This window comes from Pyxicephalus adspersus, chromosome 5, assembly GCF_032062135.1.
Source record: "Pyxicephalus adspersus chromosome 5, UCB_Pads_2.0, whole genome shotgun sequence".
NCBI lineage: Eukaryota > Metazoa > Chordata > Amphibia > Anura > Pyxicephalidae > Pyxicephalus > Pyxicephalus adspersus.
Window position 1 is genome coordinate 62,035,638 of NC_092862.1, and position 26,635 is coordinate 62,062,272.

At 35.9% G+C, this 26,635-nt stretch overlaps 1 protein-coding gene across 4 annotated transcripts in view; it reads left to right on the forward strand.

Annotated features, from left to right (window-relative positions):
- The window catches only part of PHACTR1 (phosphatase and actin regulator 1), a 182,210-nt gene that overhangs the window by 15,216 nt on the left and 140,359 nt on the right, over window positions 1-26,635 (forward strand). For 3 of the 4 annotated variants that reach the window (XM_072411703.1, XM_072411702.1, XM_072411707.1), the window contains exon 3: window positions 840-986. The exons of the other annotated variant lie outside the window; for it this stretch is intronic. In XM_072411703.1, the coding sequence (XP_072267804.1) occupies window positions 840-986 (147 nt within the window). The remainder of the gene's footprint in view (window positions 1-839; window positions 987-26,635) is intronic. 4 annotated transcript variants of the gene reach the window in all.

Consider the following 26,635-nt stretch of genomic DNA (forward strand, 5'->3'; position numbering starts at 1 on the left):
CAGATCACATTTCAGACATTTTTTTCAGAAGTATTATTGTTGAAATACCACTATTTATTTTTATTAATAATATTATTGCTAAACTAGTCAGGTATTATTTATTATTTTTATTATTATTATATACTTTGTCATGCAAAACAAGCAACATGACGAAGATTTCTATTACCGGTATTTCCATAAATATAACAATGCAATGTGCATAACAGTAAACCATGGCAGCTGTAAAATGTATGGCAATGATTCAGCCACATCCACCAATCCAGCTATTCTTGGCTACACCATGGATTGGGAGCCCTGAGCAGCCTTCTTCATACATTAGATATACAATCTTTCCTATGAGATTTAGAATCTTGTTGTATTTGTATGTGCAGGAGAAGCATGCCTCTTGCTTGCTGTGTGCCAGTAATGTGTCCAGCAGCATAGCCTGCTGCCAGGGGATGTCCATTCATGCAGTGTATGTATGTGCCATAGTACCCAGCTCACACCATCAGCTTTGTCATTGGCATTAACCCCTTACACCCCGCACTAGAATGATGAGATGTGCTGCTGCAGCTGAGCTGGGGGAGGGATCTGCTCACCTCCTGCTCATTGCTGCTCTCTCTCCTCCTGCTCCCATCTACATTCAAATCCTTAACGTATTTTCTCTTTTTCCCTCCTCCCCTTTTGCTGTCTCTTTCTGCCTTTTTTTCTCCCTCTCCCCTCCCCCCACTCTTCTCTCTTTCTCTTCCTATGTATTGGTCTTTTCCCATCTCTCTCTTCTCTCCACCTCCCCCCTCTTCTTTGCCACCTTCTCCTCTTCCTTCCCCCCTTTTTTGGTTTTGATTGACCCACTGTATTAGCTCGGAGGGCGACCCTGTTCACTGTTCACCCCTTAATGGCGGCTTCATCAGAGGAGGAGACTGATCGGAGACCCATCAGAAGAGTCCGGTCAAAAAGTGACACCCCTTATCTAGCTGAAGCAAGGATTTCTCTGAACCTGGAGACAGGTAAGATCCTCCCTGCCATGCTTTCCTGGAGCTGTCCACACTGCCAGTGCTGATCTCTTCTTTGTGTCAGTCCCTGGTCACCACTGACAGCTGACATACCCAACATGTGAAAAGTCCCAGCTTGTATCAACATGGATCTGCTGTCATGGTCCTGATCTAGAGGGAAAAAAAACATATTTTCCTTAAGAACATATGCAAAAACCATGCAAACAAACTTGTGTGTGCAACATTGCTTTATTCTGCCCATCCTCATGTTTGTAATGAGATAGGGGAAGCAATCATACCTGGTCCAAAATATATGCTGGGCTGTAAATGCAATATCTAGAATTCATACAAAAAGGGCAATGGCAGGGGACAGTTACAGATGATGAGTAATAAGTCATGAAAGGGCAGGCTGTGATTAGGAGGAGAATAAAAAGGCTCCTTGTAATGTCTCATCCTCTTACTTACTATATGTCATGGTCACAGGGACTGATCAGCTGTTACTCCTCAATATGAAACACATTAATAATCCCCACAGCAATATCTGACTTTTATACTCTTTTTATTTAGAGATTGGGATTGCTTATATAGAATAATGTTCCACCTGATTACATTGGAGCAGATAAGGTTAAGAAGAATGAAAATGTTTCTCTATGATCACTTTGACTTATAATGTTTCTTTGCACTATATATTTGCTTCTACTGTCTTGTCCACCAAAGTCAAACAAGGCTTGAAACACATATTTTATTCATATTTATTAAATGAAGTATTTATCTTACAACAGGTCAAAAAAATTAAAGGAAAAGTAAATGATCATGGTGAAAACACCTAAAAGTAACAAATAAGCATATCTAATGCTGTGATTTAGGGCTTTTTTTTTACAATATTGATACTGTATGTTAGGACTTCCATGGGTTCATTTTTTTTTAAATCAGAGTGCAAAAATAGGCAATGAAGAAGGTTAATTGTATTGTAAAATATTTTGAAATCTGCTTGCTGAATGAAGGATGTGTTGCCATGGTGATTGGAGTACTGTGGCTAGGACACAATTGCTACGCCAAGAGTCAATCAAACCTGGAGTTTCACAAGTATTGTATTTTGTTTGTTCATGCTGTTGTGCAGGAAGCAGTGACAATGGTTTGAATTAGTTAAGGAAAATCCACTACTATACGCCTTCTGTTCACTAAGATTTATATAAATGTAGTTAGGGTACAGCTGACTTGTGTTGTATTATTACTATTATATAGGTGGTTTTGCTATAAAACGAATGAGCTGGGAGCCTAAATAGCAGTGATCCCAAAACTGTATTTTAGTTTTTTGGGTTTGCAGGAAAACAAAGTTCCTGGTCCTTAAAACTCCCCAAGACTGGAGAGGATAGAGTGTCATGGGAGGACCTGGGTGATCCAGCTAACCTGGAATGGATCTGGTCCAGGATTGAAAACATTTGCCAACTAATAACAAATTATATTTGATAATTTTGTGCCAGGTTTTCTGGATTACTCAGGTTTTCCACGATAGTCTATCTTCACCATACTTGGGGAAATCAGGTCTATTGTTTCAAAGAGACCCTGTAGTTTTAGGAATACTGAAGTGTTGATTGGCCTGATTTGTAGGCACCCAGTATCAACCGAATTTGCTACATTCTAGATTCTAGGGGGAGAAGCTTCACCACTTCCCCATAGTGCTGAGATCCCCCATCCCTTCTTCCTTCCACGCATTCCTATTAGTCAGTGAGGTAGCCAATCACAGTAATGAGCCAATATGAATGGGCGAGGTTTACAGCAAGCTCCAACAAAGAGGAGGTTAATGAAAGGTGCTGCAGGTGTGTTCCTGTACTACTAACATGCCTGAGGGTTCTAGCATTCTTAAACTGGCAGTCAATATAGATAAAAAGGATATTTTTTCAGCAAAATGAGCCCCACTTTTCTCATTCATATGTTATTTGCATAAGCAAGTAAACAAAAGTTCCTCTAGATGGGTCATTGTCATTAAAATGAAGTTTAGAAAGCCAATGGTAATCCACAGGAAGCTACCGCAATCATTCATCTTCTTTAATTCTTTTTAGATTTAAAGGGAAATGGTTGTGTAAATTCAACAAACTCCAATTTCAAATGTTGTATTGTACAGCCAATCCTAAATCAATCTTTATTATGACTTTCACATTTCACATACCATTTCTTCAATAATTTTGTTATTTATATTATATATATATATATATATATATATAAAAAGCTATTACACTGGTAAACAAACATTTTCTTGCCAAACAGTTTAAAGTCATTTTAGGTTATGTTTGGTGCACAGATTCCAAATATGGTATTGGTTTTGCCAGATTGGCTTCAGTTTGTGAAATAATGACCTCAATAATACCCTCATAGAAAACTAATGAAACATGAAAATTAAACCAGATATGCCTACGTATACAAAATTAAATTTTTGAAATACCTAATGTCAATAAATTCTATATTCAGAATGTTTACAGAACTAATCACAAAGAAGTCATTGAAAAACTCTGTGTGATTTCCTTTTATGCTGATGATCAGGACAATCACGTTGAAGGCTCCAGTAATAGTCTGCCATCATGTTTCTATCCCATCTGCCCTGATACCATCCTTCCATCACCTTTATATCTTGATGGAACCTCTTCCCTTGTTCCTCACTGAAATCCAAAGGTTTTCTGGAAAGTTTTCCAAATAGCTATGGAGATTTTAAAAGTTTAAGAGCAAGTTTTGTACCAGTTCTTCATAATTTTGTGCTTTATGGTTACCTAAGAAGTTCTTGACAACCATGACATAGCTGTGCCAGGCAGAAGCTTCAGTATCAGTCATGCAACTTGTGAAATTCAAAGCTCTAACAAATTGCTTTATTAATCCCAACTTTATGTGTACTGGAAGGAGAATGATTTTTTTTGTTTAACATTGGCTCATTAATAATGTTCGCTACACCTTTTTTCATGTTTTCCCTTGGAGGCCATGTCACTTTTTTCCAGTGATCCTGCTTTGGTCTACTGTCCCACAAGCAGATGAAACATGAGTACTTTGTGTATTCACTTTGCTGTACAAGTAGGAAGTTCACCATTTTTAAATCAACACATATGGACCATTGGTGTTCATGATAGCAAAGGTTTTGTAAGACCGTTTAGAAATTTTCAAATTTTTTTTTAAGTTTTGTTGAGTGACCAATTGGAATTGACGAATAGCAGTTGCAATTATGCAGTAAAACAGATTTCAAACGTTGAGTGGAACTGTCTATGAAAAGCCGTCAGTCTTCTGCTTGGTATTCTGGTACTTCCATTAGGGATAGTAGTCCAGGCATGTTACAACAGTACACAAAGTCTCTATCTTCACTGAATTATGGTAGGAGTGTCACCTCTCTTGTCCTATAAACCGTTATTCTAACTTCTGGTCTCTGAGAGTTCTTTTCTTTTAGCCTGGCAAGTGAAAAAAAAATTTTATGTTAAGGTGTATTATCAATCAGGCTTCTCTAGTGGTTACTTGGGGTTTATTTCTGACCTCAAATGTCATGATTTCTTTTAGTTCTGTGGTCAGAGCCATGTCGAACGGCCAGCTGCATGACTCTAATGATCATTTAGTTGTCTTTACGGGTGGAATTCTAGCTACTACTGCAATTGGGCATTCTTTCCACTGGCCCCCAAAAATGATTTTAGTCTTTCTCAAACTTTAGTAAAAGTTTGAGAAAGGTTGGCACAAACTATACAGATTTGTAGTGGGAGGTCTGTATTATTTTGCAGATGTCTGTTTACTTACTTAAAAACTTTTAGGATATTGACCACCATACAGAGTGTATTGTTTTGTTGCACCTCATTTTTGTGGTTCTCCCAAGATGATCCTTGGTGTCATTTGGGTTTCAGCCTCTTGATGGTCCTTGTATAACCTAAAAAAAAAACTGTTAATTTTAGCAGAATAACTCAAGGCACAATCTTTTATGATTAATTTGGACCTTTGCCCCGGACATTGCTTTATAAAGGTTCTCAATGTTCAGCAATTATTTATTTAATTAAAAGCATATTAAATCACCTTGATTACATAGTGGCTTGACACCTTTCTTACCCAACTAGTGAATGGTGTTTAATGTTTTTCTTAAAGGACTGTCTTTTTCATCCACACTACACTACAAATCCCTGTTTGCTTCCCTCCATAACGAGGTTTCTGTTCACATATATGGTATAATGACATAAGACTATATTTCTACCTGGAGTTTAAACGAAAGGTATTTAGATATACTTGCATATTAGCCTTAAAGCTGATCATTCATTTTTAAACAACATTTAAACCTTCTCTGATGCATTTTCCTAAAGCAGAAATAATAAATGAGTAATGTCAGCAGAAGCATTTTAAACAAGCATTGCTAAAGCCAATATTGTGCTTACAGTAAATACATTTCTTTGCGTCCTGATAGATTGGTTCCAATGTGTGTTGGAACAAAAGTCACTAGATGCTTATCAGAAGATCTGGTAGGACTTAGTTACTATTGTAAAAATAATAGGAAACAGTATGAAAAATATATGCAAGGGGCACATGATCTATTTTGGGGAATGTAAAAACAGTAAACCGTAAGATTGAGCAATGTGATAGACCACTATCCACTCAATACAATATGCTATCTTTTTTCCATTCCTAAATCATGGGAAGATTGAAGCAAATGTGCCAATATCAAATTTATAGTACATTGTTATATATGTGTTACTCTTTAAAGCAATTTAACTTGTATGCCTTTATTTACATGCTTCAGAACCAATGTTAGGCTTGGGGCACATGGGGATCTTAAGTAGGTGGTGGCACTTTTTAAACAATTAGTTAATATTCTCAAGTAGTGGAACTTGATTGATACTTACGTTTAGAATAAATGGCTGCCTATAGAATAGGGTACAGAAGTAGCTTGTGGCAACATTTAATTACTCACACTTGGTGCAGTTTGCTGTAACTTGCAATTAAATGCTACTACAAGCTACTACCTTTATCTGTGCATCTCACTTCATGGGGTCCATGTGAGTTTCATGTGAGTTTAAGTCTAAAGCTACCAAAAAAGTCTAAAGTAATTTTAGTAGCAAAGTCATGCTTATTTAAAATGCATGTGTGCTCCTAGACTTTATTAATAATAATAATAATAATATTATTATTATTATTATTATTAATAAGCAGGATTTATGTAGCACCAACATATTACGCAGTGCTGTACAATAAATAGGGGTTGCAAATGACAGACGAATACAGACAGTGATACAGGAGGAAAGGACCCTGCCCCAAAGAGCTCACAATCTAGTAGGCGGGGGAATTTACACACAATAGGATGGGAGATTTGTAGTGGTGGGAAGTAGTGATAGTTTCAAAAGACAGAAGATGGGTAGGCAAGTTTGTACAAATTTTTGTGTGCACTTTTAAATGAGCAGCAAGTACGAGCAAGCCAGATAGGATGAGGAAGACCATTCCAGAGAGTTGGGGCAGCTCTAGAGTAGTCTTGTATCCGTGCATGTGATGAGGTTATGAGTGAGGAAGTCATTAGTAGGTCATTGGAGGAGCGGAGAGAGCGGCTGGGGCAGTATTTTTTTTTCCAGGTCAGAAAGGTAAGTGAGACAATAACTGTGGCGGGATTTGAAGGCAAAGCACAGGAGCTGAATTTGATTCTAAGATGAAATGGAATCCATAATTTTAGACTTGTGTGTGTATGTATGGGGATCCTTAATGATCTGCACATTGGCCTATAGTGGCAATAAGAAAAGGCACAAAGCGTAGTGTGGATATGTTACCTATGCTTACACTTTTTTTTTTACTTACTAGACCTGGGAAGAGATTTGGTCTCTCTATGTAAAAGAATAACTAGGACACATAATCATTTGCCACTAGAAACATTTTCTGAAAAAATTTTCATTCCAAATTTTTTTTTTCATTTTTGTCACAGCTTCAGTGATTATGGCTTCTCAGAATACAATAAATATATGTAAATACATTTGTCATGATGAAACTGCAGAAACGTGCTCTAATATTTTTAGGTTACAGGTTTTCAGACTAACCTTCCTTTTCTTACTTGGCTACAAATATGCAAGATAGGTGTCCTGATACTTATCTGTCACGTGCTTGTTCCAAGTCAGTGGCCCTCCTGATGATGCAAAGATGAAGAAGATGAAGTCAGTGCTAACAGCTCCCATATTTTTATAATTACAGGTGTGCTTTTAAATGTTCACATTAATCCTAGGGGGCTTGTCATCCATGTTCATATCTGCCAATAATAATCAACGTGTAATGTATAGATATGCAGGTTAAGTTATGGTCACCTCTAACACTTAGAGGAGTTCATAGTTCCAGTACCCGGTGTAGTTGTATTTTCTTGTAGTTTTACCTTTAGTTATGTGACTTCTTGCAATCATAGATATGTCTGGTTTTTTGACCAATACATGTTCATAGTTCATTCAGTTATATTTATGTTTCCTGCCTGTGCAGCACAGACTAGACTGTTCTATAAATATTATGTTTTATAGGCTAAAGGCAATTTGTAATTATATTTAAGTAAAATATCAGCCTAATGCAATATACTAATGTCAGCATGAAGAATATTTAATTAAAACAATGGACTGTGCAGTAATGCTGTCATCAAATTAGCCAGCAGAATTTCTTCCAGCTAACTCAAATACATTAAAAGTCTTAGTGGATCACTAGCATTAGAGAATAATCATTCATTTTTGTAGGCACACATTGCATTGTTTCACTCTTTGGTTTTGTCTGACATATTTTCCTTTGGATTACCAGAATCATGTTTTTTGTGAAATTCTGTTTAGTATGAACAGTGACATTTTAATGCTACATAGTTATTTCAATTGTACTTCATCACAGCTCTACTGGAAATATGCATCCTGAAAAGCGACACCATTGTCAGGGAAAAGTGAAGTGTCAGCTTTTTTAGCAGAAAATGTTCAGATTACAATGCCAACCTTTCTGTGAGCTCTGACAACATAGAAAAATACAGAAAAAAATATTAACAACATCATTGAAGTCTTTGTGTGAATTGGGTTTTGAAGACATTTAATTAGCTTGCTTTTTTGGTGTTTTATTTTGCTGACTTACAGGTGATGTAACTGATGATCTACAGGCATACTTTTGATAGTGCTATACAAAATCTTCTAATCCAGTAATCCTGATATAATCAAAATACAAGATCAGTCCATAAATGAATTATGAATGCACATGATGTCTTTTATCCGATTACAAGTTTATTGAACATATGTGGATTTTTCTTGTAAGTGCAATAACCCTAATTTTTTAACCAGAAATCATGTTCCACATATCTTACTTAAGTAAGATAAAACCTGAACATGAATCTGCACTTTACGACACCATTACTTTTTGCAGTCCTTTTGAAAATCTGTTAAAAACACGCCTACAGTACCCTTTCAAACCTGCAGTTAAGCCACAGCATTTTCTGATGAAGCTCGCTTGCCCTGTCTGCCTTCTTTGTATTCCCATTGGGCAATTTGGCAGCTTACCATAACAATGGGCCAAAAAAATGGGCCTGATTTACTTAAACTCTCCAAGGCTGAAGAGGATACACTTTTATCAGTGAATCTGGGTGATCCAGCAAACCTGGAATAGATCTGGTCCAGGATTCAAAACATTTGCTAGCAAATAGCAAATGACTTTAGAGAAATCCATTCCAGGTTTGCTGGATCACCCAGCTTCACTGATGAAAGTGTATCCTCTTCAACCTTGGAGAGCTTTAATAAATCAGGCCCAATGTGTGATGGTGATATGGGTGATATTGTATCCTTTATTGGAGACAGACTTTGGTTTATTATTTTATAGAAGGTGTTATGGAAATAGGCCTACACCATTATGCAAAATCATGCAAAAGACTTTAAGGTGCATGAACAAGCGCTGTCCATTCAGCACTATTCTGTCCAATGGAGAGGGGAGAACAAGCAAGCAGCACCCCGCTGCGCTGTCTCCCCTTCACTTGCATTGCGGCTATTCATCTTCGTCGCCAGGACAGGTCCATGAACTACGTTGGACAGGCAATTATTGGACACGAATCATCGGACATGTGTACGTAGCCTTAACCGCATGATATCCTGTCCACTCTGTTTTATTGTTTACTACCTTTATTGCCAATAAATAGACTTAAAGGCGCCCCTTAATAAATCACACCCTTCATTTAAAATATATATATATATAATTTATTTAGTTGGTAAAAAAGAAACATATTCTTCATACTGTACAAAAACACACGTGATACACATCCAGTCTCAAGTTTCAAAGTGTTTCACAAGATCTGATTCCTCAGAAATTATAAGACTGGAATCAAAATTCCACCTATTAAAATCATTTATTTACACATATTCTTGTAATGGAAAATACCCTAATGGAGTCAAAAGAGCAGCACTGGTATCTGCAGACAGTCCCGAAACACTCCAGTCCAGAACAGCCCATCATATATAGTGGAACAGATTTATCTAATCACATACCTGTTTGGAGGTGTTAGAATAATCTATCTATCTATCTACATATAAACAAGAAGTGGTTCAGGGCTGTCTGTGGATACCAGCGCTGTCCTTTTTATAAGTTTATTTATAAAAGATAAAGACACTGTGGAGAAATATGATTGCGGCCCCACTTCTCACACCTATCACTTGTGAATAAATACAGAAAAGTTACTGTTTACTATGCGACAAGGAAGATCTTCTGTTTCAAGTGTATTCCATTACAACAAATAAGTGACTGATATTGCACTTTCCTAATAAATATTCCCTTTGGTTTCATTATCTTCAATACTCTAGTTAGTGGGCACAGGGAACACAGACAGTGCCAATGAAGTTTATTGTTGGAGTCGCCCTTTTCAACAAAGGTTCCTTGAGCTGTGGCCGATTTACCTGCCTAATAGGGGGGCATTCTAACCACAAGTGTAATGAGGGCATTCGTTCCACTGGTCACCAATGCAAGGGGCATTTTTCTTACTGAACCCCAATAAATTAGTCTTTCCCAAGACTTGAAAATTATGTTGTTTTTTTTTCTTTTTTTAATAAGAAATGTCCAGAAAGATTGTATTAGAAAACATCTAAACTCCCGTACAAATGTCCAATGGACTTTCCAACATCAGGACAATAGATGATGGAGTTCCCATATGTATGAGTGAAGACAAGGTCACTTTTACCACACTCTAGCTAAGCTGTTGTCATTTTAGGTAGTATTCTTTAAGCCTGGGTTTACATTTATGTGATCACTGATGTGTGTTGTACGCTGTGCTACTGTGTAATGGGGTCAGACTACCTATTTATTTAAATGGACTGCCTGCTGCATGTCAATGCACAAAAGTAAGTGCTTGAACCAAGTGAGCGTTTCTATGTGATATGACACCACACTTAAATAGGTGCCTTAAATGTTTTTTTTTTTTTAATTACTTTTTTTTTGCATTTTTTAGGTCTCTTGACAGGTATGAAGTTATGATATAGCTTTTATACTTTTTACTGTAATTACCTTCACAGACCAGTAACATCAAATAGGAACTGCTGCAGCCCTTGCCAGTAAGGTAAAAGACTATATAAACTAAGTAAGCATAATTAGATCTGATGATTGGATTTGGAAAAGCTGAGTGGCTTTCACAGCTAAGCTTTATAAAGACTACATACCTATATTGTCCATCTGTTCAAAGTGGCTATGTGAGGCTTTAACATTACAGCAGACAACACACTGACTTCTACAGATATTTGAACAACACTATTTTTTAATATCAGACAGCTAACTGATCCCTTGTATCTTCATTAGGACATTTTGAGCACCTGTATGGTAGGCTACAATCATTAGATAAAACACCAGATTAGGGTGATTTATGCTCTGTATTAGTCCCTCGAGAAAAGTCCCACATCTTTAGTTGTCACCGCAATAGACCCAGAAGTTAAATCTTCTGTTGGGTATATAGAATGATTGAAGGTCAGGTAAAAATACAAACAGTATGGGCCTTCCTGACCAAAAATATAAAATAAACACTTTTTCAGTGCTCGCTATATATTGATCAATGGTAGAAATTATATCAATGGCTAAGTGAAATTCCATATCTGCTTCAAGACTGTAGACATAAATTGATATGTTTGTTTTATAAATAATATATTTTACCTAAGTGGGGTTTAGAATTTAAAACTGTAAGGCCAGACAGCCAAAAAGTATTATTTCTATTTTCTTTTATATTATCCTGGTATACTTAAATCTGGGTTATTCAAACCTGGCATATAATGAATAACACTTAAGTTTATTCTCAAGACTTTTCCAGTTCCTTATATCATTTTTGACACATTACAATATTGTTTTCACTTGTCCAATGTTTCTGACTTATGTGTCTATTTTCTTTTTCTGGGCAAATTCCTTTTTTCCTGTATTTTTTTGGGTTCTCTTTTTTCTATCATGTGTTGTCACTAACATTGCTAAAGGTCCCACATCTTGTTTGAATATCTCTTTACCAGTCATCAGAGGGCAGTTCTGATATTAAGTAACAATGGGTCTGATTTATTAAAGCCCTCCAAAGGCTGCAAAAGGTAAACTTTTATCAGTGAACCAGGGTGATCCAGCAAAACTGGAATAGATTTCTTAAATGTCATTTTATATTTTTTAGCATGTTTTTAATCCTGGACCAGATCCATTCCAGGTATGCTGGATCACCCAGGTTTACTAATGAAAATGTGTATTCATCTTGGAGAGCTTTAATAACACAGGCTCAATGTTCTGTATCTACTGAGATATAGGGCCTGATTTATTAAAGCTCTCCAGGGCAGGAGAGGATACACTTTCATCAGTGAAGCTGGGTGATCCAACAAACCTAGAATGGATTTCTTCAAACTCATTTGCTATTGACTAGCAAATGTTTTGAATCCTGCACTGGATCCATTTCAGGTTTGCTGGATCACTCAGCTTCACTGATGAAAGAACAAGGCATGGTAAATCAGTTATGAGTTAAAATCAGTTGCCTACTAGTAATACTGGAAACTTCAGTTTAGGCCTATAGTCTACTATACTGTATTTCAGAAATATCTAGCATCCTTCCTTCAATACTCAACACTATGTTGTATTATTTGTAACATTATTAATCGTGCAATTTTTTTTCTCTGCTTTTAAAATCATACTCATTTGTCTTCGAATGTAAAGGCACTGCTTGCACACAGTATGCATAAATATCCATACAATCATATTGTATAAAAAATTAGTTTTTTAACGAACACTAAAAGCAAATGGACAAAGAAATTTTACTAACCATTTTTTACAAAGCAAGTACGCATCAATATTGTATAACAGTGTGTGCTCATTTGCATATCATTAGCCAGAATGCTGGCTGTGAGCAGATATATCAATTTGTTACATAGCAGTGACCTGATAAACTAACCTATCTGCTTACATGAGTAAGTATGATGTAGTTAGAACTTTTTTTTCATGTTACTAAAATTTGGAACAAACAATAATGTTGTTCAGTTATGATCATTTAAACAACAGCAATTTATATACTAAATTAAAAAAGTGAACAGAGAATCAATATTTACAGCTGAGCTCCAGGCAAACAGCTAAATACACAGATGAAATGCATATAAAAAAGTTGTTTTACCCTAAATTTATTTGTATCGGGGTACCTATTTTTTTTTTTCCCCCTGCAGATAAACTGCCCGTCGGGAGGCGGGGGAGCTAACAAAATGACCTTATTAGTATCCTGTGACAAAAGCAGTATTTTACTCAACTGTCCAACAGCCAGCATGCCAAAACTTTACTCTTGAGTTTGAGTATATATGGTATATTGCTAGCTGCTTAAAATGTAGTTATTTGTTTTGGGTGGATTAATCCGTATAAATGCTAAGATGACACATAAAAGGATAAACATAATTGTTTAAACCCAGTTTCACTGAATAACACTTTTAGTTTTCTATTTAAGTTCCACAGTTTACACTTTAGGACACTTTAGGACCTGGATGTTTTAGATATATATTCTTATTGCGCATTAGTAAAAGTGTCATTGTCAGTCTATGAAACCATGCTCTCCCTTAACACCACATTTAATTACATTTAACAAAGGGCTTACCCATGAGAATCTTCTTTATAGAACAGTTTGACCTTCACTGTTCTCATTTACTAGTGTCACTCTGATTTCTTTCAGAAGGACTAATGCAAAGGAAAATACTAGGTACTGTTTCAAATGGGCAAAAACAATATCTATAATCTGTAGCTTGCTGCTTTAGGAGTTCTATTGATTAGTTGTTTTAAAGAAAATCTGGGGGGGTGGGGGGGGGGTGTAATAAACCGCGAGAAGGACTAAACTTTAAAAGGTTTTAAAAGAATATAGGAAATGCTTATTTTTTTACAGAGTGGTTACTCAGTTACTATCAATCCTTATTTAGATAGGTACTCAGGGTCCCAGGTAGTCAATGCACATAATAGCGAAATTCATCAAGCAGCAATGGCTTATAAAATGATCCTTGGAAAGAAGTTATGTGGCTTAATATGAATGCTGTTGATTGTGAATATAGATTTAGGCCGTATATATCAAATCTGGAGAAATCCTAGAAACAGTAACTAATGCTGAACTGAAAATCTATTTAACATTACATAACTAAGCGCACATGCACAAACTATCCAAAAATCTTTCCTGATCCCATGGGACTAGGCCAACAGTTTTTTTTTAATTTAAAAACAGTTGCCCCTATACATTTTTAGAGAAAAATTCCTGCACACCAGGCATGCAAACTGCTATACCAATGTCTTCTATCTTCAATTGAATAGGAGCACCATTCTCAAAACACTGCTTTTATATACTGGCAGAACACATTAGTACCTCTTACAAGAAGTGCCAACATCTGGGGAATTTTGTGCAACTTACCTGCCCAGTTCTCCCATAAGAGGTTTTAAAACTGAAAACCAATATATATATATATATATATATATATATATATATATAAATGTTTGTGTGTGTGTGTGTAGTTCATGTTTACAAGCAAAATAAATCATCTAAAGTAGTTACATCAAAAGTATTGCCTCTGTTAGATTCTGCTGGGACTCCTTCTGAAACTTATATGGATCTAAAAGCACAAGATCAGCATCTGAAGTACAGATACATTTTAAAGCACTAAATGCTGAAGGCTGGGGTGAGCCTTGGTATATTTGCATTCAAGAATAGATAAAACCAGTAATATCTGCTGTATTCCAAACTTTCTTTTGTGGTATGTACATCAGATATGTCACCAGGCCAGTTTATTATACTGTAACTAATGGAACTTGGCAGTGATTCCCTTTTTTCCATGGTATCTTTGCACTAGTTATTGGTTTTTTGCCAAGTCCATTGGTCCATATTTAAAATCCCTGTGGGAATTTATAAACATTAATATGACTTTATACACATAATGCCATAATATCACTTGTGTCCCCTTTGGAAAGTATCCCATAACTATGATAATTAAGCACAAATGCAGATTTTGAATGTAGGGAATGGCTGTCGAACAAATAAATATGCCTGGAATGAGACAACAATATACTGATCTAACAAGCCCTAGTGGTATACTATTTCTATCCTATACACTCATATTACATGTTGGAATGCACTTTGATGGAATAGACTAGAACACACTTAAAAAGACAGAACATCTCATGGGCTGAATGAAATTCTACAGACAGACATTCATTCTCTATGTTGTACAAAACTAATTTTGCATATTGTGCAGTGATTTGTATTTTTCACTGGATGTCAGTCCCTTAGGTTGTGTCAAGAACAACTTACTCTAACTCCTCTCCGTTGGGGACTTGACTCTAGTCAGGCATCCCCACACTTAGGTGCCTACACTTTATATTTGCAGCAGCTTGTTTTGTTGTTTTACAGCAGTGTTTCTCTGCCTTTTCTAACATGGAGGAAACCCCTTGAACTGTCTTTCAGGTCTTTAGGGAACCCCTGCTAAAAATACTATACTCACCCATACAGTATATTAGTGTGGTGGTCAGTAGGAAGAATTACTCTTAAATTGCTAATTGCTTAAATTGGTAAAATGTCACCCTTAAAGATGGCCAAAAAGGTTTTTGGTGTCAGGTAAACTGACCCAAGAGTTATAAATTGATCATCACTCAAGAAACCTCTAGAGAAACCCTAGGGTTCCTCAAAACCCTGGTCTTAGTAAGGAAGTACAATGTATATATTTTGTCATTACTTAAGGTTTACCTTTAAGTAACCTTTATATGACATTTTTGTCCCTGCAAACTTGCCTGTTAGGTATTTATTTTTTATTTTACCTGTATCATTCAACTCACTTTTAGATTGTCATTGCCCTACCTCTGGTGTAGATGCTCACACCAACAACAGTAAAAGTAAAAAGTGAAAATTAAACAAAAAAGGGACCTCAATAAAATAAAACATACCTGTCTGATCACAATTCTTTTTTTCACTCACCTTTCACTGTTCTGCCACGGGTGCAGCCATCTTCCCTTTCCTCTCTTCGTGGAAGCCAGCGTTTGGCCATCTTAACTAGGCAGGCTGCGTTAAAATAATCCTGTGCATGGCTGACTACATACTTTAACTTATTATTATAATATCAACTATAATTTAACCTTTCTGTAATGTAGCTTTTTTGCAAATTGCCTTTTTTATTGAATATAGGAACTGGTCAATTAGCTATCAGAGAGAGCTTTGAATGGCTCAGATAGTCACTTTGATAAGGTAGACACACAACAGGGAGTTTCTTGCTTTTCACATATCAGCTACACACAGACTTGCATTGTGACAAGAAGCAGTAAGGTACAATCTGTGTAGAATTTAGGACACAGATTCTGTTCACAGTGGCCCCAGGCATCTACGAAAACTTGAAAGTGGCTGTAAATGTTCACCTTTATCTCAAACAAAAAAGGTCTAGCTAGAGATGTAAGTTGTATCACAATGCGGTATAATATAACTGATGTGGCACCTTGAATTAGATAGTTTATAGATTACTACTAATGGATAATCAATTAAATATTTTTCAAATGTTGGTTTGTTGCTAACCAAGATGCACAATGGAAATATTAGCAGTTATTATGATGTACGATAAGCTTATTACAGTCACATTCTAACATTGTTAATATGCTTTCAAAATTGGTTACAATGCTTACTAAACATGTTTAACTTCATCTAAATGATTTTATGATGAAGACATCTGCAAGGAACAGTATATATAATTACCATTTATTTAATATTAGTAAATTTATTTTTCAAAAGTGAAAGTTATAAATGTTAACATTCTTTACTTTGCTTGGAAAGCAGCTGTGTACATTAAACACAAAGCAGACAACCGAGCTTTGTGTTATTTTATATTATGCTTGATGTAAATGAGATACACATCTATTCTTCTTTCATTTACTAATATGGTAATTCTAGAAACCCAGAAATAAAGATTTCATTAAATACAATATGGAAAAAATGAGCTAGTTAATTATAGTGTTAGATCTAGATTTACAGAATATGTTTCACCAACAAAGGGCCTTGCTTCAGACATCGGCTTAGTATGGTATGTGTTAGTTTTAGGAAATATTTTCAACCTGTTTCTATTTTATAACAATCTAGTAATTTGCTGATATTTATTGTTTACAAAATTCCACTTACTAGCTAATCTGTCAGCACAATTAAAGCTGCGTACACACTTCCAATAATTGGAATTACGCGAATGACCAATCGGCCCAAAATTGTTCAAAAAAATGGTGACGAACGACGCCGTCAAACGAGGATTGTCATTGGAAATGAACGACCGTCAAGGCAGATCTGATTGGCCGACGATCATTCGCTATCTATTGTGTGTACGGTCGTTCAGTGATCGTGCATATTTCTGCAATACACTTGCTCCTTTACATGTCACTCCCTGCATAGTTCAAACGTTTGTATCTAGCGTGTATACACTTTTACACATATTGGTGAATTATATTTAAACAATTGTATTGTTACAGAATGTACAGAATTGTGCACAATACGATCATTTAATATGCATAATCGTTGATGGGTCGTAATCGTTTGATTTCTAACGATAATTATTAGAAGTGTGTACCTAGCTTTAGGCTACCCTCATCAAACCTTCTGTTAACAAGCATTGTGTCATGAGTACTAAAACAAAACGAAAAAAATTTTTAGAAGGCATTAAAGAGAACAAGCTATGACTGCGTTTAAATGAACAATTTGAATATTTCAGTTAACTGGTCACTTTTCTGCATTCAGAAAGTTCTTAAAGTAAAGTTCAAAAGTAAATCTTCTTATTAAAAGAAGATTCTTTTAATAAGCTCACATAATGGGCTGATTTATTAAAATTCTGCCTGGACAAGAATATTATTATTATTATTGTCTGATTTATTCCAACAAACTAAGCAAAACCAATGGATACCTAATATTGTTCTGAAACTACAACAAAATAAGAATGACTCGAGTTCAGTAGACACATGAGAGTATACCAAAATACCAATTGATATCCACTGGCTATTTACTAAACAGAAACAATTTTCAATGTACTTTGAATATTTTGGTTTGTGCAGTTGTGCATGAATTATGCATTTATTTTTTCATGATTAATTACACAAAGGTCTTTTAAATGTTCTGTTAAATACAGTCAAAGCACAACATACTTTCTTTTCACAGTTGAGTGCTCACAAAATTAATTTTTGTAGCGATAAAGAATGGCTTGTGTTCTCATATCTGACTAGACTTAAATTTCATTTGCAACCAGTAAGCATCAAGTTGTAATCAGATTCCTTAAAAGGCAGTTGGAACTAAGTAGCTGAACAGTATGGTATAATCTATTTTTGCACTAAGCATGTGTACGCTTAATAAATTTTAAATAAGTATGTTTGCAAGAAATATTCTATATTTATCATTTTTTGTGCCTTATGTAGATTAATTGCTAATAAATGTGGTTAAAAGAGCACTTTCTTTTAGAGCCTAATACTTTTGTTTCTACCAGATTTCACTGAATAGATTGCCAGTACGCTTAGCAAACATCTTCCTGACTCGGCTGGCACTGGTACTCTGCACTTCTATGCATTCCTAAGCTGTGATGTTGAATTTGAATAGCGTGACATGTAGTACTGATCACCTTAAAAGAATGCCAATTGTCTGGTAATGTGAGGTTTAAAAGGTGTCAGGTGACAGGTCCCACCTGTCATAGTCTGCAGGCCAGATTCATCAGAATGAGAAAGGGGGCAATGATGATGTGTGTCCCCTCTCTTATCCCTAAAATGTCCTCTAGAATCCAAATAAGAAAGGGACAAAAAACACATATCCTCCCCTTTGCCTTCAAAGACAAAAATAGACCCCTGTCTGTGCCATTGGAGGTAAAACTCCATCATCATTGTTTATACCTGTTAATCAGAAAAAAGGGCATGTTAGGACAAACATGCCTACACCAAGGAACCAAGCAGTTGTCTGTCAGATAGACTCCAGAAAACTGGGGGATAGGACAGATGCATCTTTGCGGGACAAGTCAGATCAGCCCATCACTGGACAGAAGCATCTTTCTGCGAAATCACACCATCGCAGGATAGCAGGTTATTATTGGGAAATCAGACAGCCAATGCAGAATGGATCGATCAGCATTGGACCCTATAGAGGGATGAACAAATCATGGGTGGACGCTTCACATCACAGCAAAGGATCCTACACTACTTACAATCTTTGCCACACAGGTTTTCAGGGTGGGTACCAGCATATATGAAAACATTGTTTATGCTCTACACTTTTAAATGTCTTGTGAGCATGATGCTTTAGGATCTACATTAGTTGCCTTTTGTTCTTGTTAGTATGCTTCTTTGCCTATACTTCTCAATAGGAAGGCAAAAGCACCTTATCCAAAGTAAAAGCTGGCATCACAAAGTTTTAGGATCTCACAGAAGTACTTTTTAGGATCTGTTGATATTTCTGTTCCTTCTGCTTATTATTTTACTATGACTAAAAGCATGTCTTGAAACAGTAAAGTTTGCAGTTGTAATGATCACCATGAAAAAGTTATATTAAAATGTGCTAATGCTCCACCATATGTGCAGGTACATGTCAGCCTCAGTGGACTTATGGAAAACATAAAAATGAGTACCCTGCAGATGAGCAGTCTGTGCTGGGACCCAAATGCTGCCTAATCAGCAATTTGTAGCTTGATTTGGCTGCTAAAACATGAATCAAGCTTTTGGAAATAGCATGCCAAATCTGCTTCCAATCTTTTTGGTCTAATGCCATTATGATCTTTGTCTTCCGCTTAGTAGTATTTATTAGAGCATGGCGTGACTGACCACCTAATAAGGTGGCATAAAGAGGGGAGATTAACCCAGAAGCAAAAGGATTATAAAGGCATTTAAGTTTAAAATTTGTGAAGAAATGTTATTTTTTCATCTTGATGATTTTTATAAATTGCTTATATGTCAATGTAAAGTCGACTTTGCATCAAAATGCATACTAGAGCCCCCACCACTATGTGAAAATGCTGGGAAACAAAGAAAAAAAAAGGAAAGGTTACATTACATCTTTGCTTCCAGTATCCTTGTCTAGCCATCACTGATGTCATTCAGCCTTCTCTAATATCATGGGAAAAGTGATGACTCCAAATCTCACAAGAATTGTTTCCAGCAATGGACAGAACTGTATTCTCGTGAGATTTGGGATCCTCAGCTTTCCTAGGATCTTGCAAAACTAAATAACATTGCTGTGCCAAGGCAAGCATGACAGAAGTAATAAGACTTTTTTGTTTTTCTCCCAATTACACAGGTTGAAGCTTAATAAAGCTAATTATTGGTACCTTGCACTTTGCAAGGTTCACTTCAAAATTAAGATATCAGAAAGTCTCATAAAGCAGTAATACATTCTTCCTGAGATTTGTATGGTGTGTATGTATTTCATACTCTGAAACTCGCAGGATGCACCTAACTCCCTCAACTTCTTCCTCACATTGAGCTTGAAAGGAACTTCAGCCCTGGTGGAAAATGTAAAAATTGTTAGTAGTAATTTGTTCATTTGATTGTTGATCAAATATTACAAAATACCTTTTGTTCTAAAAGTTAAATGGTGTCAGCTAAAATGAAGTAGGCAGAAATCTGATTGCTTTGGATATTGGCACATCACTGCTTTAATAAAAGAAATGGTATCAGTTTAACAAAAAAGAAACAAGTTGGTTAGATCCACTTTACTTATCACTACTCAAAACCAATACATAATTCTGGTCAACTGGTATTCCTAATAATTACAATTTTAAATATGCCCCTAATACATACTGTAAGATGTATTTGGCAAAATAGTAGAAGTACAAAATGCAAGTCCAGCTGAATATGGCTAATTGTTACTGGCTAACCAATGTCCAGGATAAATGAGAACCATCACAGTCCTATTTGGCAAACACCATAGACCTATGTTTTACACAAGGAACATTCTTGTAGCAAATTAAATACATCAGTGTTATTTGTAAGCTTTTAACAACCATGAAAAGCATGTACCAGATGTATGACTGGTTTAATTAACTTTAGCATATATCTTTCCTTATTACTGTTATTAGTCCTTATACATGGAAAATCTGTATTTACATCTTAATAAGGACACTGGTTGTATTAATAGATTTTGAAGACAAGTTATTGGTTGTGCTCCATGTATAGTCATCTGAAAATCTTCAGAATGTATCATTGTATGATAACTTTATACGTCAAGTGTCAAGCAAACAGCATATAATTCTAGCTTTACTGTCTTCTTGTTACATGATTGAAGCATTGGCCTCAAAATCAGAGTGTTAAATGTATTTCCAAGCGAATGGAAATTTACCATGAAATTACCCTTTAAAGTGCTTTTATTGTATGGCACTGTCATAAACTCAGTGCTGTTAAATTCATGTGTCAAATCTGTACCTTAGAGTGTCTGTTTGCCTCTGATCTGGCCATAACTGATAGGATATGAGACATGTATAAAGCTTTGCCTCATTGTTAACTCTTTCTGTGGTTCAGGCTCTGCTGTGTAAGTTTTAACTGGCAAAGTTTGTTACAGTGTTTGGAACAAATAGACTAAAATTTGATATATGTGCTTTACTGAAGTGAAAGTATTTCTTATTACCAAATGAGAAGTACTTTTTGGCATCATCTTCACTCTCGGATTTAGATCAAGGACTGGGTTTCCTTTAATGGCTATTGATTAAGTCATTTGATCTATAGCAGTATCCCAATCTAAACAAGTGATCACAGGTCAGGCAAATGCAATTGCTATGATGGAGTGTCAAATCTAGTGTATTCGATGGCTGATGGGTAATTTTTAGCACCCACTTCATTTTATATTTCTCAAAATTATTTCATGTAATATAGTAACACTAATGAATGTGAAGTGTAATAAAGTTTTCCCATCTCACAATATCTTATGTCTGTTATAATCCTAGTGTATGATTCCAAGTGGTTAAGGTCTATATGAATGGGATTAAATTGTGTAAGGTCAAATATGCTACAGTATGGGCATCTTCCTCATATCCCACCCCAAAAAGGGGATGGTGTTTGTTAGGAGTGTTTATGGTGAAATCTGAAAACCCTTTTAAAATGCCAGCAACCAAATATCCACCTCCTCCTGAAGGTTCAATAGTACCCTTTCCCACAAAAAGGTAAATGCCAAAAAAAGGCTGTACACTAAATACTGTACTGTACTAAAATCTAGTATTGACCACAATGCACCCTAACAGTTTTTTTTACTCCTCACTAAATGATAAATGTACTTCACTGGAATAATTTTCCATTCAAAACCCCACATACTGAGGCCTTTCCACAGAAATACATGTGCTAATTAGCACATTAGAAAGTGATTCTGTAGAAATGTTCCCCTCATCTCTGGTCATTAGTTACAGGTTATGAAATCATTAGCTTATATACTAATATATTTTTAAAGCTGTCTTTGTCACATTTATTGAGAAAAATAATTGAAAGACAATGCATTTTCTTTAAAAGGAAAAACTTCCAAATTCAAATGTCCAGTGTGATGTTACTATCCATGTAGACTAACCGCCCACAAGGCTCCTTCCTAATTTATCTTATCCTTTGCATACCTTGAAAAATAAACAAATAGCAGCATATTGCTGAGTTATTTTTTGTGTAGTGAATATTAATAAGTGCATCAGAAACTGCCTGTTTAGCAGAAATTTTTCATTTGCAAATAAATGGGTGTGATAGTAGTGCAGGGGAAATGTGTGGTTACATTATCAGCATACTCAGGGCTGCTTTATTAAAATGTCTGTCTAGATGATTAAGTGTCCTATTCTAAGACAAGTAGATCTTTATTTTTTCAATCTAGGCTCTCCTCATATCATCTGAAGACCTTGGTCAGCACTTAGGATGCCAACTGAATATTGAGTTTTGAAAGGAATAGCAATAAATCATCCCATTTTATACACCATCCCTTTGCTTTTCTTTAAAAATGTGTATTATTACAATATTTTATACTGTTTTAGTGGCTCATTCTCGGGAAACAATAAGAAAGAGTTCACCCAGGACTAGTTTTGCATCACTAATGTGTCCAGGTACATGCCATTTGCCCATTTGCACTTTACTAGTAGCTTCTCTTCTTGTACACATTTTACTGATACAAATTTGGCAATTAGATGAATTTTGTGACAATATTACAATATTAAAATAAGTATATAAGTTTGTACATAAATTAATATAAGTGTATATATACATTTTACACCAATTTTAGTCTCCGGATACTCTTCAGAGCTGTCTCTCCCAACATACAGACAACACACAGCCTGTACACCTGAGCCACCTGGCCTCAGGCTCCAGCTCCCCCGTTTCAAGGACAGGTATATTTTTATTATCAATGACCAGGTGCTCCAGAGCCATCTTTAATTTCTGGTCTGGAAGAAGGATGAGTGCCTGGCCCATCCATTCCTTCCTGGACACTCCGGGCCTGCATCCCAACAAATCAGCAAATCTTCACCGATACAATTACACATGGCCCTATCCAGGCCCTTGAATGCCCTTTTCAGGTGACATTGCGCTACATAATGCAAAATATCATCTGAATTTGGCATCACACGTGTCCTTCTACAATATATATATTGATTTTTACTAATATCTTTAGTAAATCAACCCCAATATTAATATTGTTGGCAATAAAGTTATAAGAGTTGCATTTTTTTAGAAGTCATTTATAGAATGTTTTGTTTCTTTGGGTTTTTAAAAATTGGAAGTTTAGGATGTAACAGCTGTAAAAACACCAAAACAAAATCCTAATTCAGTATATACAACAGTATTTTCAGATTTAAAAAAGTAGCAATATGTGGTCATACAAAACCAAATATAATGCCCAGATCACTTTTCTGACTCACTGCTGTTTGCTTTCAGGGTTTGTTTTGAAGCTGCATTTAAGTATACTAGTATTATTATTTTCCTTAACCACTCTCGAGACTTCAATTCCAAGGCCATGCTATTACACAAACACCAATACTTTCTGGCAGTAATGAAGTTTGGCCTGCTCCCTGTACTACTGGCACACTATTATGAGCAGTCGTCATACTAGTTTAAAGGTCGCAGTAAAGGAGATCGTGTTTAGAATTGGTAGTGTGTGTATTTCATATTAGAGGGTTCCAAGATTCAGGATTTCAAGACATTAAAGGTAACATATGTGTAAGATATGTGCAGGCAATCCTACATGCCTTTTCTTCAATCTTGGAACCATTTAGAAAGATGATACATGTGATACAATGCCATACACTAAGGTTTCTACTCTCTCCAGGGAAATGTTTTACTTTCTGTCAATACAGACAAAACTTTTACCTGCCATCCTAGTAAAATACTGACTTTAAAATTCTCCCCAGACACTGACAAAATGAATGTGCTCATTGCTGTGTTTTTGGGTTGAACATCTGTGCTTCTATTCTTCACAATGTTGCTTTCAAGTAGCATTGTAATCCCTGACAGCAGGTTAAAAAATACAAGTGATTGATGAACGTCAGCATCCATATAGCCTTAGAGAACTGTCAACACAGACATCACTATGCTTGTGATTAGGTGCAAGTTTGTAAACATTTTCTATTAAGGTCAGCTGTCTGAACACTTTGGATTCTGCCAAGGCAACTGGTTAATTGAACTTCAAGATGCTGCCATAAAATGATTGCAGTTTGCTCTAGGAGTTGTTATTCTAGTGATGTTCTCTCCTTTTCTCTTGGCACATCATGTAATGTGAACAATACAGAATGTTAAATACCTAGTATATGGCAATTAGCATAATGTTCCTAACTTATGGTTTTGTGTAGACTCAGCTGCAGCCTGTGCACAGCCTGAATGAAGGCAGTGACAGTAAGCCAGTAGTGCACTGCAGCTCTGCAGGGATTGCAGAGAGATCAGAGCATTGATCAGGCAAGGCTCATCACGTTTCTCTGCTTATCTGCTTCATCCTTGTTTAGGTTGACTGTGAACCCGTTATGACTAGAGACTTGTTGGGAGATCACCTCAGGTAAATATTTGGCCTCATTCCATCCATCTCTCAAATTAGCAGCTATGTGCTATGTTTTGTAATAGATACTTGTTATCCATTGACATATTGATATATACATTTCATTTCACTGTTATTTATTTGATAGAAAAAACAGCATATAGGCATCTGTAGAATTTGGGAAGGGGATGAAGAGACTAGGACTTTGTTGTGTTTTTGGATAAACACTGTACAATAGCAACATGTTCTATGATTGGAATAAATCACCTTTATGAATAATCTGTGACAGGCAGGCTAGGCTGACTTTCTTTTCTTACAGTGATGGTTAAAAATAACTAATGGCTCAGTAGTGTGCGTCATACCTCTGCGAGAATGAATGCAATCCTTTACACGTTAACAAGGAGCTGCCAATCAGCATTGCACATTCCAAGGCTATGCTATTGTACCCAAAATATACTTGATAGGGCTTATGTACCACAGTGCATTACTTCTCAGCAAAGCTGTACGTGATGTCAAAATTATTACAGAATGCATTACAAAAATAATTTATTTAATTCAATCCAAACCGGCTTTTGTAGCTAAAATATCCACTCACACCCTAAGTGCGTTTCTACAATAGTAAAACTTCTAGCACAAGGCAGAGATGTATCATTAAATCATGACTCATTAGGTTAAGCGCTAGCAAATGTTTACATGAGTAAATGGATTTGATTGTACAATCCCAATCAAGGACAATTGCTTGTTAGCATTTGACAGGTTTGCTGTGACATGGACAAAACCTTATCAAGTAATCAATAACCAGTCCAAAACCATGCTTCCACTGTATATTTCTGCCACGATGAACATTGAAAATGATTATGTTATGGTTTAGTTTAGTGATAATGACATAGCAAAAAAAAATCAGACTAGGCTGGGTTTTTTTATACCGAATAAAATGTGAAAGGTACATGCTATTTAGAAGAAACATACTTTGCTGTTCTAATATTCTGCATGAGTTACTAAATCAAGTGGTTTTATGCATTAATGCATGCAGGGATATCATCCGGCACTGACATATTAAAACCTATGTAATATTTATATATATTTCATTGCAATAGGTAGCTGAGTGTCTGCATTGCAGTAGGCAGTCCTGTCTTGCATGGTTGAAACCACAGTGATGCTGGACAAGAGCCTCAGATTTTGTTTTGGGCAATGCATCAATTATGCGTATAAATTCTGAATCAGCTTGGTTGTTCAGTGTTTAATTATTTATGTATCACTTAAACTTAAGTACATCTTTGTGAGATATAGTAAACATAAACTATACGATCTGTTAAAAGAGTATTATCTAAGTTAGATCAGACAGGTGCTTTTTTATCAGTACTTTGATCAAATATTTGATCATTCTTAAAGAGATCTGGGTCACTAAACTAGCGTTTCTTATAACTGTGGAAGATGTTAAGAAAAAAATTTAAACTCATATCATATGAATTCAGGGAGTAGTCATACTTTGTAACCTAAATTGGTACACAAGTGGTTCAAAAAGTACAAGGCCCACCACAAGACAGCAAAGCTCAGCAAAATTTAACAGTTAGGTGGCGATCAGGCAGGTAAGAACAGTTATTGCAAAAAAGAATATCGCCTATCCCTTCCTACAATAACCACCTGCCTGACTTGCCCATCTTATCAGGGGACTTTAGTACTTTTGCATGCATGCAGTAAGCTAGTATGAACTGTTTTTCTTCCAATGCCATCATGGTGACTTGTTAATGGCAAAAGGTTGGACAGACTACCTTGTTACTAATTTGTCAAAGTTATGTGACTTTGGAATCACAGACTTCTCTCCAATGTGTTGCACAGACTCAACACTATGGCCTACATTTTATAAATAGGCTATGAAAGGCAGGCCCAAGTGTTGTTCAATATTGCATATGCTGTGGAGCCAGTGACCCGACTACTCATATCTTGCTCTAAAATCTTACAGTACCAGCCCCATGATGCCACAATGTGCAACATTTTGTATTAGTTAAGGAATCATAACTAGAAATGAGCAGCCCATTTTCACAGAATCACTTTTTAAGGAAACTTTATTTCTGCTTTAATTAGAACTCTGCAGAAGTATTTTAGTTGTTACTAGGCAGGGAACTTATTGTTCTGAAGAGAGGGGTGTTTTGAGTATTCATTTCCTATTATCATTGTCTTGCTATAAAAAGTTAAAATGAAATCTTTGCATCAAGCACGCTGACATCATTTTCTTACCCAGCTGTTTCTTGCTTCTAAG